Genomic DNA, 20,091 nt, shown 5'->3' with positions numbered 1-20,091 from the left:
AAGTCTGAAGCCAAGTATCCAGAAACGAAACGAGTAAGGACGGAGACAAAAACCAAACACAGCCACCCAGCTGTAGCTCTTGAATGGGCGTGACACACACAAACCTCCATGTAGCAATAAATGCAGGCACTTTCCGGTTTGGGAGCTGCCAAGTCACCCCTGCAAGTTTCTTTTTTACAAGAACTTGTATTCACACTTTCTTCACTAAATCCTCCACCTTTAGAAAATCAGTAAGAAAATATAAAGTCTTACTTTATTTTTACAAATCTGTTCTATTTTTGTTAATCTAGCAAAATCACAATACCCACAGTACAGGTACAAGTAAAAATGATAAATGAATTATGTCTTCAAATTTCTAAAAATTCTCCCACCTGCCAAATATATTTTTTTCCCAAGGTCTGGATTAGAATGTTTGTATGTATTAAGCCCCTCAGATAAATCTTAACATATCGCAATAATATTTTATTGCCTTTTGATAACATTTAAGCTCTTGAAAAAACAAAACATGCAAGAAACGGAGCTTGACTGATCTGAGTTCCCGTTCTTAATAAAAAACAAAACAAAATGTGATAACCTGAAATAGGAAAAGGATATTAGTTAAGAAGCAGGAAAATCTAAATAAATCTATGGGCTTTAGCTAATAATAATGTATCAATAATGGTTCTTTGTGACAAATGACCATACGGATATAAAAAGTTAATTATAGGGGAAACTGAGTCTGGGACATCTGGGAACTCTCTAAACCATATTCATAATTTTTCTATAAATCTAAAACTATTCCAAAATAAAAAAGCTACTAAAAAAAAAAAGGATATTACAAATTTTAAAAAACAACAACAACAAAAAGCTCCACAAACCTTGGGACATTCAAGATACAGGATTCTTTGACAAGTTTTCTCAATGTATATAGTTACAGGGAGCATTCATATCTTTACAAAGGGTTATTTTGACCTGAACTCTTTAGGAACATTCATAATCCCATGATTCACTGGCACATTTCTTGTTAGAGAAGTCTAATGAAGAGCAGCAGTCCCCAGTGGGCATTGCTGAACTACTGGTGATAAGGTGAAGAATCATTAAGTAAATCCTTTCTATATGAAACCTCACTGAAGGGCTACAAGTGAATGGAGATTGGCATGTACTAATCTTTTCTTATGGAGATAAAACCCACTCCCATCCAGGATGAATTTGTGGATTTAATTAAAAATAAACAGTAAAACTGAAGAGCAACTTGACAGGCCAGAATAAGCACCTTACCAAGAATTATTTCAATTCAAGGGAGGTTTAACTTGCTTGAAATTCTGCACAATTGTCTCTTGAAATTTCTACATGCTAATCATTAGCAGCTAATGTAACACTTAATGTTGTACCATTTGTCAGAGAAGGAACTTCCCCTGCAGAAGTGAAACCACCTAGAGTGCCTGATTATCATTTGGTTATGCCTGAATTAAACAGACCTCTGAAATCAGCCACAGCACTGTATTTTTATTATGAGTGTCAGTGACATGGGCAGCAGGGCTCTCCCTCAGTTATGGTTCAGATAGGTGTCATGAAATTACAGCAATCCTCTTTGGGGGTCTGCATGCCACACATGCACCACACCCTGCTTTGAGAAAGACCACTCACTAGTGACAGAGTGGGCCCTGGGACTATGTGTATACCACTTTAGGGGGCACATGCCCACTGTGATCAAGGCAACTAGACCAGAAACAAACACTGACCCACACTGGATCAACCACATGCTCCTCCCTTGGAATCATAAGCAAGGGACTCTAGTCCATCTCTACTGAAACCTACTGAAACTAGGCACATGGAAACTCAGAGCAGTGGAAAAGCCATTCTCCTCATGCATCAAGGAAGTAGAGCAGCAAGGATTTACAGAAAGAAGCAATGTGAGGGACCACAAGTCACCAGAAAGTCAGTCAACTGTCGTATTTTATGCCTTGAGCTCAGGGGTCCAACTGCACACTCCCAGCACCTGGGTCCCAGGAGATAACCGACAGCCTTCTGATAACACCCCCATTTTTACTACAGAAGTCCAGGTGGGTTTCTTGTTTGTAACGAAGCGATTTCTAAGTAAAAATACTGTTGTAGTCTCCAGACACTGAAGGGAGAAATAAGGGTTTCATATCTGGCCCTGTTACTAAAATGCCAGGACCCCAGGCTAACTGCAGACTCTCTTATTCAATAATAAAGGGACACTAATGGACAGATAAGGAGAAGGAAAAGGCAACCCACTCCAGTATTCCTGCCTGGAAAATCCCATGGACGGAGGAGCCTGGTAGGCTATAGTCAGTCTGGGGGGGGGTCGCAAAGAGTCAGACACGACTGAGCGACTTCACTTGCACTTTTCAAAGGACAGATAAAACTTGTGATCCAAAAGCAAAAACGCCTCACATCCATTCTTGCCCTTCAATGCACCAGAACTACAACCAGGAAATCTATTCTCCATGTTGCTTACATGTTTGACTTGTCTACTCCTCTGCATGATGCTGTTTGCCCAGCCTGGAATGCATCTGCTGATTATTATTATACTCATATGTGAAACAGTGCTGTGCAACCAGATACCATTTTTTATGTTTTGCTATTAATTCATATCCCTTCTTTGTCCAACTCTTCTCCATATATCTTTTCCAGCTGTGATCCAAATGTTGTTCTTTTTTCAGATACTCCTTAGAGATCTCAAATCAACATTTTTAAAACTGAACGCCTCATCTTACCTCCCTTCTCACTTTTCTTCTACCCTATACCGTTCTCCAATACAATTTAATTTCAGCAAATGCACCTCCAACCACCTGGTTACTGGCCAAGTCAAAATTCAGATCTCATCTTTGACTCCCCCACTTCTCACCATTGCCTGAGATCCAATTCTTATTTGGTCCTCTCTCATCTACCCCAACCACTTGTCTCCTGCCCCACTCTCACTGCCCTCACTCAGGTTACAACTGCCTTTTGCTTCCATCACTTTTTCATCTGAAACCAGCATTTCCAGCTTGAATCTGAGCTCTGCCCCCATGCCAGGTCATTCCCCACAATGTGACCTGATGGACCCTCCCAGAATCTAAATCTCACCATGTCACTCATACACATATCCCAGCACTTAAACTCTTAGATTCTCCACACTCTTCCAGGATAAATTTCAAACATCTTCATGTGGCCAAGGCTCTATAAGAATCAGCCTCATGTCTTTCCTCTCATTCCTGTACCAAGAGTCAACCAACCTGAGCTTTCAAGCTCTTTAAAAGGTCCATATTCTTTTGTCCCTATTGTCTGAAATACTCTCCATACCTGCTTCCCCATCTGCATCTGACCATCCCCTACTGACCTTTCAGCCCTCAGCTTCAACTCTTCCTTCTGGAAGAGGTTTCCGAGACCCTAAGACTAGGCATGTGGTCTTCTAGCTGGTTCCACAGCACCCATACTTTCCCACTGCAGCCGCTATTTGGCTACAGAATAATATTCCCCTTATATCTGTGTTTCCTGCTAGAAGGTCAGCTACAAAGTGGCGTGTCTCTTGTTCACCAGAGTGGCTCCATCAACTCAGTTCCTGGCACATGGTAGGGCTCGATAATTAGTGATTAAAAAAATAAATAATTCCACTTTTACATCCAATGCTGATGTTTTACCTCTACATCAGTTACCACCACTCCCATGGCTTTTGGTAGATAAACCAGGAACAAGAGAAAGCCAGAAGGAAGAGATCTACACTCTTCTCAGGAACATAATTCTTCCCCCTACCAAAACATATACACAGATGAAGCAACCAAAGAAGTATGAAGCAAAGATAAGGTTCTAAGTTTTCTAAAATTTTAAAATTTGAGTGCAGAAATAGCTTGAGTTTATTCACAACTGAGGAAATGTTACTGAAACGCCAATCTGTGTGTCTGATACACAGTGAGGCCAAACAATGCCAAAACATCAGAGTTTGGAACAGAGAAAAGTTAATTGAGCGCCTTGCAAGGAGATGGGTGGCTCCTGCCTTAAAACCCCCAAACTCTCGGAAAGCTTTCCTCACAGAAAAGGTGAGGGAAGGGAGTGGTTAGTTGCTGCAAATTTTTTGGTACCAGATTCTTTGTTCTTGAGGTCATGTCAATGATGTTCCTATAAATCTACAATAAACAAATGTTACTCTCTGTCCTGACAACAAAGAGCAAGGTCCCAGGGCATAGTTTTCACCCTCTGAGGTCCAGGTCCTGACTTGAAAGGTTCCCACAGGGCCAGTTACTCTGCCCCAAAACCTTCACATACCACTCGGCCTGGGTCCTCCCGCCAGCGCCCAGGTACTGGCTGAGGAAGCAGATCTCAGCTGGCAGCTCCCTCAGGGTCAGGTCCCCAGATTCTGCCCTGCTGTCATCATGGAGGGAGCCAGGCACCTAAGACCCAACTGACCCTCAAGTTCCTCAGGAGGTTGGAATGGCGGAGGCAGGGCCAGAAGAGCGCATGCCAGGCAGACGGCTGTGGCCATCAGATTACAGAGACAGGGATACAGAAGAGATTCACCTCACCTCAAAGCCGACCCAGCCAGTGGGCTGCCCTGGCGAGGGCTCTGGAGCCCTACAGGACACAGCCTCTAGCCTGTTTCCTGGACCGCTCAGCTCATGCGCTGGCCCAAGGCCAGGCAAGTTAGAGGGCACCGGGAGAAAGCTGGGATCCACCTCTTACCTCACTCTCCACCTCAGGACAACAGCTCCGCTGACCGTTGGCTGAATGGCTCACTAACGGTTGCTGTTTGATAATTATTCATTGTGGGAGGGGCCCAATGCAGAACTGACCAATGGCTGAGCAGGACCACTAACCCTTGCTCTTAGACAGTCATTTGCTTGGAGGAGGGGCCCACTGTGGAAGCTGACCAATTAATAGCGCGCAGCAACCACAAGGTGTGCCAAGAGCTGCAGCAGAGCAGAGCATGCTGTATTACAGAATCTGAGGTGCAGGATTTATCAAATAAAACTCTAGCAATGGAGTTGTTTACCTCTACAAACTTTGCACATTAGTGTCCAAAGGGCTGCAAACTAAGATTTCAATTCGCTCTTGAGAGGTTTTGCGCCGGGAGCCGAGTTCCGGGACTGCAGTTCGGGGCTCGGAGCCGGGCTGGCCTGTAGCCGGTGGCCGCGACAGCGCCCTGTCCCCAGCCGGGCCCCAGGTGCCATGGCGTCCCGCGGGAGGAAGCGAAAGGCCGAGGCAGCGCTGGCCGCAACGCCGAGAAGCAGGAGAAGCCGGCCAGCGGCCAGGAGCGGGGAGTGGAGGGGCCGAGCGTCGTCATCGAGCACTGCACGAGCTGACGCGTCTGTGGGCGCAACGCCGCAGCTGTGAGCCAGGCGCTGCGCCTGTGGGCCCCGAAGGTGAAGGTGAACCCGCCAGGCCGCGGAGGGGCAGCTTCGAGGTGACGCTGCGCGGCAGCAGCACGGAGCTCTGGACAGGTCTTAAGAAGGGGCCCCCACGCAAACTCAAGCTTCCGGAGCCTCACGTGGTGCTGGAGGAGCTGAAGAAGTACCTTTCGTAGAGAGGTGGGGCAGAAGGCGTCTCGCTGAGCCTCTGTCCCTGCTGATGTTGGAGCATTTATGACGGGACACGGCCAAACTTCAGTCATGTCCCCGAAGCTGTGGTTTCCGCCCCTCCAGAAACGATGGTTCAGTTGTGAGGCAATCCTCTAGTAAGACACTGAAAAGTTCTTGGATTTGGTTTAATAAAAATCAAAGGATTTGAGTTGATATAAAAAAAAAGTCAATGTATGGCAAAAACCACTATAATATTGTAAAGTAATCAGCCTCCAACTAATACAAATAAATGGGAAAAAGAAAAAAAAAAGTTTCATTTCATGGGGTGGGGGGTGGGAACAATGCAGAAAAGCAGTGAAAAAAACAAACGCACAAAGAATATTAATGAGAGGAAACCATTTATCAGTTCAATGTAAAAAGGCTCAGTGTTTCAAAGACGTATATTTTCTTTTCTCCCCCACAACTACCTACCTTAAAAAACCACACCAGAGAAAATGAAGATATAGAATCTTCATGGACAAGCTCTGACTTATAGTGAAGTTAGCTGGGACTTTAGATTTTAATTATTAAAAAAGAAACATTCAAATCTTTGACACATAAAAACAACATCATATTCTATCCTGTGTCATTTTAAAATACACCATGCATTAAAATACTAACACTAAGTGCATTAGATGAAGTAATGGAGTGACTTGCTAAAGTCTTATTGTCAATGAGAGGCAGGGCTGGAGCATATTTTACAGTGTAAGCTTTTCCACTCCAGCTTATACTAAAGAGTGTAAAATGCTAAACTTTCAGTAGGTCAGAACTACCAGTGCTACTGGTGAGCACATCCCACCAGAAGGAAATCAGGGGAAAGGCGAAATCTTAAATGGAATGTAGCTAAAAATTTCAATAAACATAGGTTAGAATTGATTTACAGTTTGGCTGAGGGGGGAAAAAAAGAAGTGTTCCTTCAACTGGCTCTATGAGGTACCATTCAATTCAACTGAAATTTACTGTGCTCACAAGGGACTGTAATGGGCTCAGATAGGTGCTTATTCACATGGAATTTAAAATTTTAGAGGAAGAAAGAGATATGTACCTAAATTACTACAATGAGAGGCAGACACAATGTGTGCCCAAGTGATCTCTAAACCAAGTGCTATGGGAACATCCCTGAGGAAGACAGATAAATCCTTAATCCCTCTTCCTAAAGCAAAAGCCCTCTACCGGGAAGGTGCCCCTCTTCACTCTCCACACCTCCATATCATGGACAGAGACAACTGCTTGTCTAGGTGGCATATCTTGGAAAACATGCAACCTGGAGCCAGAAGACCTGAGATTATCACAGACATATCTCTTATAAGGTATATGACCTCAAGCAAACCACCTCTGCATGCTGCTGCCCAAGGTGTGTTTGCTGCAGGAGCCACCACACTCGAAACTTCCAATGAAGCTTACGATGAAGGATAGCATGAAGCATTTCTTTGTAGAAAAGTAATGTGCAGAGTCTATAACTCAAAATAAAAATACACGAGTTTCCGTTTTTAAGGCCTGCAAGTGTGCTCTTCAAGACACAAATGTCACAAGGAAAACTAACTATGAAGCACTAAAGCAAAACCTCATGGTAACTGTTGTCCTAACTTCATTAATTCACCATAAGAATGGCTTTGCTGCCCATATTCCAGTAAGTTTTTGCCAAAGTAAATGTCTGACTGTAAAAATGGAATGCTAGTCAGAATGTAGCACTTGTCTGGTACATCAAATAAAATTTTACACAGTCATTATTAAAAATCAAAAACATCAACTAGAGACTAAGGAAAATGCAGAACTCTTTTAATACATAAAAAAAAGGCACTAGATTTCACTAATAAGTTATCTGAAAAAGAAATAAGATAGGAAGTGAAAAATTAAGGAAGAAATTAGTTATGAAAATTATGGACATTCACCATAGTATTAATTCAAAGTTCACAATTAAGATGATACTAGAAAGCTCAATTATGCTGTGCTTGAAAAACTAAGAATGAAATTAGAAAATTTAATTAAGATTTGGTTCTCTTACTTCAAGGGGGAGGGGAAAATAGTTAAAACATAACACACAAAGTGAAAACAACACAGCCTACTTAGAGAAAGGGAAGTTACAGTCACATGGTAAAGCTGAAAATTTCTTTTCCAAAGCAATTTGAAGATTTCCTGTTGGTTTCTCTCTTCTATTCTGCTCCCTATACATTAACATCTTTTTAAAAATTACTGTTACCATAACAATGACAAGGAGCCTAAGAATGTTATTTGATTTCCTGCAACTTAAAACAAAGGGAAAAACTTTTTTAAAGCGAAAGAAAGTCCTATTAATCCCCACATCAACTTGAGGGCATTACACTCTTCTACTTCAATGAAATAAGATCCCTCTAGTCAATAAAGAATGCCACAAACAGAGCAAGGAGGCACTCTCAGAAATGGGATCCTAGCATAAACTTCAATGCTCATTACATGCTTATAAAATCCTCACCCTGAAAGAAAAATGAAAAACCTAAACCCTCACAAATACACTATTTCAATTTAATTTTATTATGAAAACAATGGGAAATGGCAGCAGGGTATTTGATAAGCTCAATTAGCAGAAGGATCAAATGAAGTGATGACATACCATTATGACCTCAGGGGTTAAAGATGCAATTTTCCATCTGGTGAAATCTAGATTTCTACTTCGAATGCTGACACCACCTGCTGTATGCTATTAGGCATTATCCTGAGCAGTCACTAAGCATTTTGCTTACAACAGGTACAGCCTCAAGCTTTTTTCTTACTTCACTCTTGCAATATAATTGCTTCCCCATGAACAGAAATCAAAAATAAATTCTATATAATGGCTTGTTCAAAACAGGCATTAAAAGCCATCCTAACGCATTCATTTACCATTCACAGTAATAGTGAAAATATTATCATTTATCTTCTAAGTCACAAATGATATTGTGCCATCATTTTCTATAGCACCTAAGAATTATTCCAATCAAAGGCTCTTTTTGTATGTTCTCAATTAACAGTCTCCTGCTACTAAAATGGATATTTTGACCATATCTGATAAGAATCAGGTCTATAGAACATGCTTAACAAAATGAAAATTCATTGTATTTTTAAACTTGGTAAGATTCCTTGAGTGAGACAATGGTAAACAATTAAAAAAAATTTTTTTTACATACCAAGTTCAAGGAGCTCATTTCTTAGTGTTCAGACCCTTAGATACATTTAATTAGGCTCTGAAAGTTGTGCTTATACTCTGAATAAAGGATTCCACTCACCAGTGATTAACCAAAGAGGGCACAGTTATTTTTATTAGATCTGATTAGGTCTGTATCCTGTCATGTTAGACATATGCTGGCACACATATGTATGCCAAAACAGGCTTTTAATGCCTGTTTTGAACATTCACACTCCCCTATAGATAAACTACAGATACAGGTTCAGATAGATCAGTCTTGCGATTTCATTGAGAACAGTCAATAGCATAACAATGAATAGTCACAACTGTTTAACACTTATTTTCCAGGCTACTACTAATTTTTTCTAGAAAACTTCACCTTTTTGTCATCTGCACCTTCTCCCTAAGCAACTTCACCAAGTAACCCATGTTGATCCTGTACTTCTCAAGTATCGGTAGGTGTACAGGTTTCTCCCTCATTAAAACTAATATTCCAGGTTATTTCGCTTTCTTTAGTGTTCCAGAAATGGGAGCATGTAGCATACATAACTCAAAACTTACTTGGCTTTCTGAATCCACACACAGTAGTCTGAGATGTAGAGATCATTTAGAATATAAGCTGGATCGTTTTCCTGAAAAATTTTGTGAATGTCCAGTAGACACTTTAAAACTGCACTTTTCCCTAAAGGAAATTGAAAAAAATAAAATCATCCTTAAGAAAAAAATCTGATTTTTTTAACTGAGAAATTCACATACTGAAGAGTAACATGTACAGCAGCTCAGAGTTTTAACCATTTTTTAATATTTTTCATATTCTTTTATTGCAGGATATCATATCAGTATCATTAAGTCCAAACCTCTTTATTTCTTTCCTAAAGAATTATAGAAAAATCTTTATACTCTATTGTTATAGTTGATTATGGTTACCATAAAAACACCATAAGATATGACAAGGTACATTAAATAACAAGGAGAGAAGTTATCATAAGTAAATGAATATTTAATGTATCATAGCTTTAATTAGATAATGTTTCTCTAATTCAAGCTTTCAAAATACCACGGAAAATTATATTTTCAACGTCTCTTTCTTAAATCAATATTTTTTGTCAAGGAATTACCTAGAACAAACATAAATTTTTCCACCTTAAAGAAATGAAGAAAACTCAGACTGAAAAATATAAAATATCATAACTCTACTTCAAAAACAAACTGACAAAATCATTTGGAAAAAAGATATCAAGTATCAAAGTCCTGTCCAACTTAATTACTTCCTCCTGGTTGTTCAGTTAGGTTCAGTTCAGTCGCTCAGTCATGTCCAACTCTTTGTGACCCCATGGACTGCAGCACGCCGGCCTCCCTGGCCATCATCAACTCCGGGAGTTTACTCAAACTCATATCCATTGAGCCAGTCTGTCATCCCCTTCTCTTCCCACCTTCAATCTTTCCCAGCATCAGGGTCTTTTAAAGAGAGTCAGTTCTTCCAATTGGAAGAGTCCTTCCAGTGAATATTCAGGACTGATTTCCTTTAGGATGGACTGGTTGGATCTCCCTGCAGTCCAAGGGACTCTCAAGAGTCTTCTCCAACACCACAGTTCAAAAGCATCAATTTTTCAGTGCTCAGCTTTCCTTATAGTCCCAATTCTCACATCCATACATGACTACTGGAAAACCACAGCTTTGACTAGACGGACCTTTGTTGACAAAGTAATGTCTCTGCTTTTTAATATACTGTCTAGGTTGGTCATAACTTTTCTTCCAAGGAGCAAGCGTCTTTTAATTTCATGGCTGCAGTGACCATCTGCAGTGATTTTGGAGTAAATAATAAAAGTCTGTCACTGTTTCCACTGTTTCCCCATCTATTTGCCATGAAGTGATGGGACCAGATGCCATGATCTTAGCTTTCTGAATGTTGAGCTTTAAGCTTTAAGCTTTTCACTGTCTTTTTTCACTTTCATCAAGAGGCTCTTTAGTTCTTCTTTGCTTTCTGCCATCAGGGTGACATCATCTGCATAACTGAGGTTATTGATATTTCTCCTGGCAATCTTGATTCCAGCTTGAGATTCCTCCAGCCCACCGTTTCTCATGATGTACTCTGCATATAAGTTAAATAAGCAGGGTGACAATATACAGCCTTGACGTACTCCTTTCGTGACTTGGAACCAGTCTGTTGTTCCACGTCTGGTTCTCACTGTTGCTTCTTGACCTGCAAACATATTTCTCAGGAAGTAGATCAGGTGATCTGGCATTCCCATCTCTTGAAAAATTTTCCACAGTTTGTTGTGATCCACACAGTCAAAGGCTTTGGCATAGTCAATAAAGCAGAAGTAAATGGTTTTCTGGAACTCTCTTGCTTTTTCGATGATCCAACAGATGTTGGCAATTTGATCTCTGGTTCCTCTGCCTTTTCTAAATCCTGATTGTTAAATGAACCTATTTTAACCCAAAGCCAAACCTACAAAAAGAACCTTTCACAACTCAGCAACAACTCTCTAGGTGTTCCAAACTTCAAGATAGTCCCTGAAATTTATCAACTATAAGGCAAATTACTAAATCTATAGTAGTAGCACTTCCTTTGATCTCTGAAATACAGCATTTTCAGTGTAACTGCTTTATTCTTATCTTTATAGTCCTAAAACATGAAAATACTCTTTATTGATTTCGTGAAGACACTGGATGTGCTTTCACTGACGTTTCCCACCTGACTTTCAGACACGATAAATGCATCATGAGCTACTTAATAACACCTAAAGATGCCAAAACTGCAGCCACTAAATTTTTAGCACAATTAACCCTAGAAATTAAGCTTCAAAAGAGCAGGAACTTCTATTCTTTCCTCAATACCTAGAACAGAACCCCATAGCAGCAGATTTTTTAAGTATTTTAATGATGAATGAATGACACAGTAATCACCTGTTGTTTAGTTGCTAAATCACATCCAACTCTTTTATGACCCCATGGACTGTAGCCTGCCAGGCTCCTCTGACCATGGGATTTCCCAGGGAAGAATACTGGCGTGGGTTACCATTTCCTTCTTCAGGGGATCTTCCCCCAGGGATCAAACCTACATCTCCTGCATTGGCAGGCAGATTCTTTACCACTGAGCCACCAGGGAAATCCTGCTTAAACCCTTGCAATTTTGCCAATCACCTAGCCTCACACACCAAGCCCTGATAATTTTTCCCTGGAAATGCCTCTCAGAGCTACCCTTTCTCCACCACTCCCCAACAACCCATCCTCACTCATCCTAAATTATAAATTCTTTTGCATCCCTCAGATTGCAGAGTCTATCCTATCAAGCCCTCTCATACATTTTGATGCACTGTTTTCATCAAGTGCTTCCCTGCATTTGCTTGCAAGGCTCTATGGACCAGTCTGTGGCTTGATTGGTTCCCCACATCTGGAAGGCCTACACTTTTTCATTCCACCTAGTAGAATCCTAGCCTGCCTTCACAGCTCAGCTCAAGTCTTCCCCCTTCCGGAGGCCTGGACTGACTTGCCCAGGCATCACAGTTATTGATCCAAAGGAGAGAAGTGGAAAGAAAACACGGTTGATTCTCCCCATAACCTCCCTTGCTCATTTCAAAGAAAGAGAAACTGAGACTCAAGGACTGTAAGATACTCACAGTGCCCTTAAGTGGAGGATCTAAATTCTGATCTTACTGACTCCAGAAGCTACTCTGTTCTTGGCCCATTTGGTTATATCACATTTCTATTATTCAACAGTTAAGTGAAAGTGAAGTGTCACTCAGTCGTGTCCAACTCTTTGCGACTCCGTGGACTGTAGCCCACCAGGCTCCTCCGTCCATGGGATTCTCCAGGCAAGAATACTGGAGTGGGTTGCCATTTGGGGGTACTAAATTCAAAACAGAGACCATGTCTTTTTCAAAAATGTTCACGATTTATGTGGCTTCCTTATATGCAGAGGGAAAGAATGTCAATAAACACTTTAATGCTCAAGGGGTTAAGAGAAATAAATACTTAGAAGGCCTAAAACTACGTTTGGTTAAGTCAAGGTCTTTGTGTCTTATCAAAGTGGCCCAGGGTAACTGTATCTAATGAGGAGTGTGGATCTCCATCTCCCCACCATGACAGACTTATTTTAATTACAAAGTAGGTAACCTGGAAGGCTGAGTTTGATGACAGGAGGAAGGAACCCAATCATAACTCACAGAACTGATGAAACCAAGTTAGCCATGTTATTCAAACAGGAAAAAATCAAGGGAGAACTAACGAAACTATGAGAATTTTTGGAAACAGTTTAAATTGCAACAGAGAAAAAAAACTGTCAGGGCAAGCATCGGCCAAGTTCTTACTTTCTCTCTCTCTCTTGTTCTTGGGGTGGGGAGGGGGACGTGGAGTTTTATGACAACTACTAACTTAAAGGTTTAAAAGTCAACCAAAAAAATATTCACTTGAAGCTTATATAAGCTCGTCTATGGCATGATGCCAGAATACTGCCTCTCAACACAACATGCCCTACTAATATAAGAGAGTTAATAGGAAATGCAGGATTTGGAGCTAGGTCATCTCAGATGGTAAAGAATCTTCCTGCAGTGCAGGATACCCAGGTTCAGTCCCTGGGATGGGAAGACCCCCTGGAGAAGGGAATGGTAACCCACTCCAGTATTCTTGCCTGAAGAATTCCATGGACAGAGGAGCCTGGTGGGCTACAGTCCATAGGATCGCAGATTCAGACACGACTGAGCAACTAACACTTTCTTCTTTCTCATAGCGAATAATTCAGTGAGTGAAGAAAAGGGGTAGGTATACCAGCTTGGAGGGTGGCACGTAAAGGAGCAGAGACCTAAAATGGGGTGGGTTAGGGGAACAACAGAAAGAGACCATTCAGATGGAGCAATGGTTCTAGTAGAGAAACAGGGGAAGTAAACAGATGAGTTTGGCAGAAGTGAGACTGTGACAAGGAAGAGAATATGAAGGTGATCAGGCAGGACTGTGGGGACAAGACCTAAAGGCAGCTGTGGGCAGTAGCAATAAAAGACCCTACATGCCAGAGATTTTCTGAAAAAGAGTGTGGAATTAAGGTCACATGTTTAATGAGAATTCATTGCAACCATTACCTAATGAAATTATAGGAGCTCTTTTCTACTTGCTAGATGGAATGCTGATTCATGAATCACTGAATAAAGCAAATTAAATAATTCTTTTTAAAGAAATTTCCTAGTTTCATTTAACAGACATGCCTAAAGTAAGGCTGCCCCTTGCTATGGGCCACAGGCAAGTTTAAATCTTCCAGTTATCACAAAATAATAACAATAATGATAGCAATGCCCAAAGAAATCAATTTTTTAAAATTTATAGTGAAGTTACACTGTACTTATGTTCCGAACTCTATTTTATTTTTTTTTAAAAAGACAAATACACATGGAAAAAAATCTTAAACATGAACACACTCGTATTTCTATAGTCACTGAACAAATATGTGGGAGTCTGATATGTGCCAGGCATCGTTTCACACATGGGATTACAGTTGTTTATTTTTCTTTAAACTTTCCCCCATTTTCTTTTTTTTCAAATATAGTTCATACTTACTTTAATTTTATAGTTCATAACTATGTATAATCTTATTGCAATAAGGGCTAATTCTACAGAGATTCACAGGCCAATCACATTACGAATTACTAGGACATTCAAAAACTACCTCATATATGGATGTACCTCATATATGGATGCAACTTCATTGATCTTGTAAATTTGAATTTTTTTTACAGCTTAAGATTATTTGCTATTTTAGATGCAGCAGTGTTCTTAAAGGCAACAGATGCCCTGGATATTCTCTTGAAGCAAAACCCACTGAGGGACAGCCGTGCAACTTGAACTTCTCCCACTGCTCAAGGCTACCCTGGCATCTCCATGGACATGGAAATAACTTTCCCCTCTTTTCAAAATTCTCCACAATAAACATTTAGTAATTTACCAAAATTCATATATTCCTGAGTACATAGCTAATCCTTGAAATATTGACAAAGAATGTTAAAATTTTTTAGTTCCTATTTCAATCTTCCTTACCTTGTATTTTTGAACAATAGACAAGCAACATTTAGATCAGGTGATTCTAGAAAATCACATGTCAAGCAGTTTTAGGCATTCTTTCAAAGTTTATGTTTTCATTGTAAGTCTTATTCAAACTATTTTTGCAGTGTGCTATGTGACAAATAAGCTAAAAGGCAACTAGGCTACTGGCAGCTGATACTCTAGAACCAAAAGTACATTAAAACCATCCTGCCCCAACAATGTATACTGTTACTCCAAGGACATATCTGATCCCGTGTATGCCTACTAAATCACCATAGGTGACTGCAGCATCATAGCCAAGAAGCTTGGGAAGCATGCACTTTTTTTTCTTCTCTTTTTTTCATCTCTTGCACTGACTGCTCTTTCTCTAAGTTGCCAACCACTTATCCAACAGCTATGAGCAAAGGAAAGAGCTGGTCCATCTTCAGAGTGTCACACGACCAGCAGCTAGAAGGGGACTCAATGGACCTGCCTCCTGTGGGGTTGTAGCTAGTCGTGGGCTACTTACACAACATATGGGCCTAAAAAATTGTTCAGACCTAAATCTAAAAGAATCATTTCTGCTCCAAGGCACTGCAGATGAGTGACCATTTTCCGCCAGTTCACTGCCTGGCCCGGAGCACAAAAAAGCAGGTACCTTGCACAGTAACCACAGTAACTAATTTCACTGCAGTGATACACTAACAGACCTCGCCAAAGAGTCAGGGATTCTCTATGCTCGCCTGGTCCTCAGTGAAGCCAACTCTCTCCATGGAGGAAAGACTTTTGACACCAAGATTTCTCTAAGAGTTTTAAACCAGTGAAGGGACTTCAAAACTAGAAATATGGCACATAAATGAACAAGTTCCATGCACGTTTCACTTCTGGGAAAATGACTATGTAATGACAACAGGGAAACAACACCACCACTAACAGACTATTTAACACAGACTCTGGTTATGCATTCTCCAGCTTTCCTTTAACAGGAATGTAAACTAAGAACAATATGCTTTCCTGTTCTGGACAGATGCGGCATCTCAGATTAATACATCTTAAACCAGAGACAAGATGGAGCTGTTCTAAATTAGAATCCATTGGCTACCTGAGATCCTCCTATTAGCTGACCAGGTTTGACCATAATCATTCAATGACAGGCCAGCTCATGGTTGAAGGCTCTTAAGAAATGGCTCCCATCTCTAGGAGATTAGAAAAATAGTGGATATTTGTACTGGCTAAAAGCCAGCATAGAAAGAATAATATAAATTGCTAACTCTATACAGTAAGAGCAGAAGTTCTTTTCAACTCTTGGTACATTATAGCTATGATATGACTGTGGTTTTCTGGGTATATAGTTCTGTTCTTTAAAGTTTTGAACCACACATAACAAGAAGCCAAAAAGAGTAAAGGAGAAAGAAACGGTGATTCAAAACATCTGAAGGAAAGCACTGGTTGGCCTTCATTTGTAAGAGCATCTCAAAATAAAACCCAACATGGCTATCATCTTAAAATGAGTAGCTAAGTAGATGCCTGCCTAGAATTCTGGGATTTTGATGAGGCCATATTATGAGGAGGGATAATTTATGAATTATCTTTAACATTAATTTTCAGAGATCACTGGACCATAAAAAGGGATGACAGAAGAGCTCTATCAAAGTAATCAAAATGAAGAGAATCAAAGTGTGGGAATTTGCTTCAATATCCGGCCCTGCTAGAAAGTAGCATAAAGTCCCTAACAACACAAACATGAGTTAATTTAACTTTATGAAAACTTCTCAGTCTATTTAGTATTTTATCCTTAACTTCTTCAGATGCCGTTTAAGCTCTTATACTTCTGAGTTGTAATAAACACATACTGGAAGCAATGGCAGTTGCTATTTCAAGCACAAATGTACAGTCTTAAATCAATTTTTAGACATCTTTTTGTTATTAAAATTACACATATTATCTGTATAGCCACAAACGAAATCAGCACAAAGCAAATATATACTTTATAAATGTTCCCTTTGCCTAGAAAGCACAAACCTCAACCCAAACCTAATTTTCCATCAAGTCTCAAAATGGGCCATGCTTCCTTAGGAACTGGCTGCCAACTAACTGCCCAACCCCACCCTCCTCCAGCCCAAGCTGGTTTGGGTTCTTTCAAAATGCCTGTCACATTGTCTGTTAATTAATAGCTACTCACCAAGTACTCTCTACATACTGCATCATTTAACCCTATTAGTTTGGTGTTTTCTTGCTCATTTCACAAAAGAAGAAACTGAGGCTCAACTGAAGGTGTTAGCCAAGATCACAGCTAGGAAACAACAGCCATGATGAACACAGGTATGTCTGTGTCCCAGCCACTACATAATACATAGTGTCACTATTTATCACCTTCTGTGGCAAACCTCTTAATGGGAAAGAACATAGCTTCTCATTTGTCTTCCAGGGTCTCAGACAATGTCTGGCAAATGGTAGGAGCCTGTTCAGTAAAGGCAGCTTAATAATGTAACCCAGAGTACACAAAACTTAAGTTTAAAACCACTTACTCAGATTGCTCAGTTAACTTGTACTAGTTATAACACCTTTGTGATCTGCACCCAAAAGTCAAGGTGTCCTGACAGATGTGTGGTACACAACATATTTGCCTTCACTTTTTATTTCTATTCCCAACAAGAAAAGGATGTAGCTGTGCCAACTTTCTTATACCACCACACCAACAGAAGTTCAAATAATGAATTTAACCCAAGGCTGCTTTTTGCCTTTTCGGCTCTAACAATTTCTGCTAGATTTGCTGGTTTGAAAGGACAGCCTTGACTTAAGTCTTGACCTCTCCTCAAGTCACCTGTCAAAGCAGCAGTTGTGTCAGTGTAGAAATACATGGCCAGATGTCACCAAAATTACATAATGGCAGCATGACTAATTTCCATTTCTTTATAGACAGTTAAGAGTGAGGCATCCAAGTTCAAGGTAAAACATTAAAAAAAAAAAAAATCCCATCCATACAGTAACTATAAAAGTAGGTCAAGAAGCTGAACATGCATGGAAAGAAAGCTCTTAGAACAGCTGCGATCTAGATCCAAATTCTTTCAAAAATCCATAGGCATCTAAAACTTCTTAATTATGCAGATAAAATTTTATTTCAACTATTCTGCCATGAATATGGCATGGATTTCAATGCCTGGTAGCTCAATTTTAAAATAAATTCTTTGTATTGCTGCTTTAATTCTGTAAAAGTTCTGACTTTTTTTTTTTTTTTTTTTTTGCAACTAGCTTAGCTTCGAATTGGGAAAACTGAGACTGTACATGCAGTCAGAGAGGAGAAACATACAGGAAGAAAGACAACCGGATTTCTCAAATGGCGTGTAAATGGGAAGAACAAACCCAGTCTGACAAGATTTACAAGTCCCTTTTGGTGACATTAGAAAATTAAGTAGAAAGAGAGGTAAGGGATCTGGGTTTTGTTGTGTTTGGATTTTCTAAGGTTTCCGGTCATAGTCATTTAGAGAATACAGGACCTCCACCTCCTCCCTACACTTCATCCTGGAACCTACACTGGGATGAGACTGAACCTAAGCTGTGATGGAAGGACAGAGACCTGGTACAAGGGCTCACTGCAGCTGACAACTGGCAGGTCCAAGACAGTGTGAGAAAGACAGGCTGGCACTTTGCTTGTCTTCCAAATCACAAACTGATGGTCCACATAGGCTGACCTGGATGCTCAGCTATGCCATAGTTCTTATAGTGTGATATTAAATCTTTACATCATTGTTCACATTTCAAACTTTTGAGTAATTTTATATTAAAGATCATGACTTTCTACTCCAAGGCCCTAAAGGTGGCAAGGCCACATACCCACATGGCAACAACAGGCTACTGATGGGGCATGTGTGTCTCCAATTCACACGGGCTTCGTTCCCACGTTTCTTAAACTCTGCCATTCTCATTAAATTTATCTGCTTGGCTAGGTAGGCATCTTTGTTTCTCCCAATGTTGAGGGACCTATTTTAATAGGAACCAACTATTTCAGGTCCAGGCTTCCGGCAATGCAGGAACAGCAGGAGACACAGGTTCAATCACTGGGTCGGGAAGATCCCCCGGAGGAGGACATGGCAACCCACTCCAGTATTCTTGCCTGGAAACCTCATGGTCAGAGAAGTCTGGTAGGCAACATCCATGGGGTCCCAAAAAGTCGGACATGACTGAACTGACTTAGCAAGCAAGTTCAGGTCCATCTCATCCTATAGGGGGAGAGAGACGTGACAGGATGCCATCAACACTGGCCACTATTGGGATGGAAGGCAGCCAGAGACCTTGGCTCACCTGGATGGAAAGGGCTCTGCTCCAACCCCAAATACAGCTGACCTTTGAACAATGACAGGGTTAATCTGGCCTTCGTATCTACAGCTCCACCCCATCCACAGATTCAACCAACCATGGACAGTGGGGCGCTACAGTATTTCCTACTGAAGAAAAAAATTCACCTGTAAGAGGACCTGAAAACGTCAGTTGCTCAGCCGGGTCCGACTGTTTGTGACCCCAAGGACTGTAGCCCACCAGGCTCCTCTGTCCATGGAATTCTCCAGGAAAGAAAACTGGAGTGGGTAGCCATTCCTTTTTCCAGGGGATCTTCCCGACCCAGGGATCAAACCTGGGTCTTCCGCACTGCAGACAGATACTTTACTGTCTGAGCTACCAGAGAAACCCATGAGAGGACCTGCCCAGGTTCAAAGTCAAGCTTGTTCAAGGGTCAACTTCATATGTACTTATAGCAAGGGGAGGCCAATTTTTTCTCTAAAGAGCCAGAGAGTAAATATTTTGCTTTGCAGGCCACATGATCTGTTGCAACTACTCAACTCTGCCATTATATCACAAAAGCAGCCATAAACAACACCCCAGTGAACGAGGACGACTATGTTCCAATAAAGCTTCATTTATGGGCACTAAAGTTTGAAGTTCATATAATTTACATGTGTCATGAAATACTATTTTTGTTTTGATTTTTTTTCAACATTTGAAAATGTTAAGATATTATCTGAAAGGACTATTTCTCCTTTGTATATTGTAAATACTTATATTTTTTACTTTTGTCTTATCATTCCTGTTACACAATAAACTCAAGAGCCAAAGCCAAGTCATATATATCCTCATAATTCTTTCCTGATTCTCTTTTAATGTCTTGCACAGAGAAGGGATTTGATTTGTGTCTGTTGAATAAATATCTGCTTGCTTGTTATTTTTTAGTATTAATTCCTATTTAAAGGAAGCCTAAATTGCAAAAATATAATTCTTCCATGATTTACAGATAACATACAAGTATTTATTATTCAATATACTCCATCTGGGCTCCCCTGGTGGCTCAGACAGTGAAGAATCCGCCTGCACTGTGGGAGACCTGGGTTCGATCCCTGGGTTGGGAAG

The 20,091-nt window shown here is 40.5% G+C and overlaps 1 protein-coding gene and 1 pseudogene across 1 annotated transcript in view; one reads left to right on the top strand and one right to left on the bottom strand.

Moving 5' to 3' along the window:
• The window catches only part of SHQ1 (SHQ1, H/ACA ribonucleoprotein assembly factor), a 98,304-nt gene that overhangs the window by 34,037 nt on the left and 44,176 nt on the right, over nucleotides 1-20,091 (bottom strand). Inside the window, 1 exon segment of the mRNA XM_020888998.2 lies at nucleotides 9,241-9,361. Coding sequence (XP_020744657.2) covers nucleotides 9,241-9,361 — 121 coding nt within the window.
• LOC110134465 (selenoprotein H pseudogene) lies at nucleotides 5,149-5,796 on the top strand (annotated as a pseudogene).

The sequence above is a fragment of the Odocoileus virginianus genome, chromosome 26 (genome assembly GCF_023699985.2).
Source record: "Odocoileus virginianus isolate 20LAN1187 ecotype Illinois chromosome 26, Ovbor_1.2, whole genome shotgun sequence".
NCBI classification, from domain to species: domain Eukaryota; kingdom Metazoa; phylum Chordata; class Mammalia; order Artiodactyla; family Cervidae; genus Odocoileus; species Odocoileus virginianus.
Note: the sequence above shows the minus strand (reverse complement) of the source record. Positions and strands in the feature narration are given on the sequence as shown.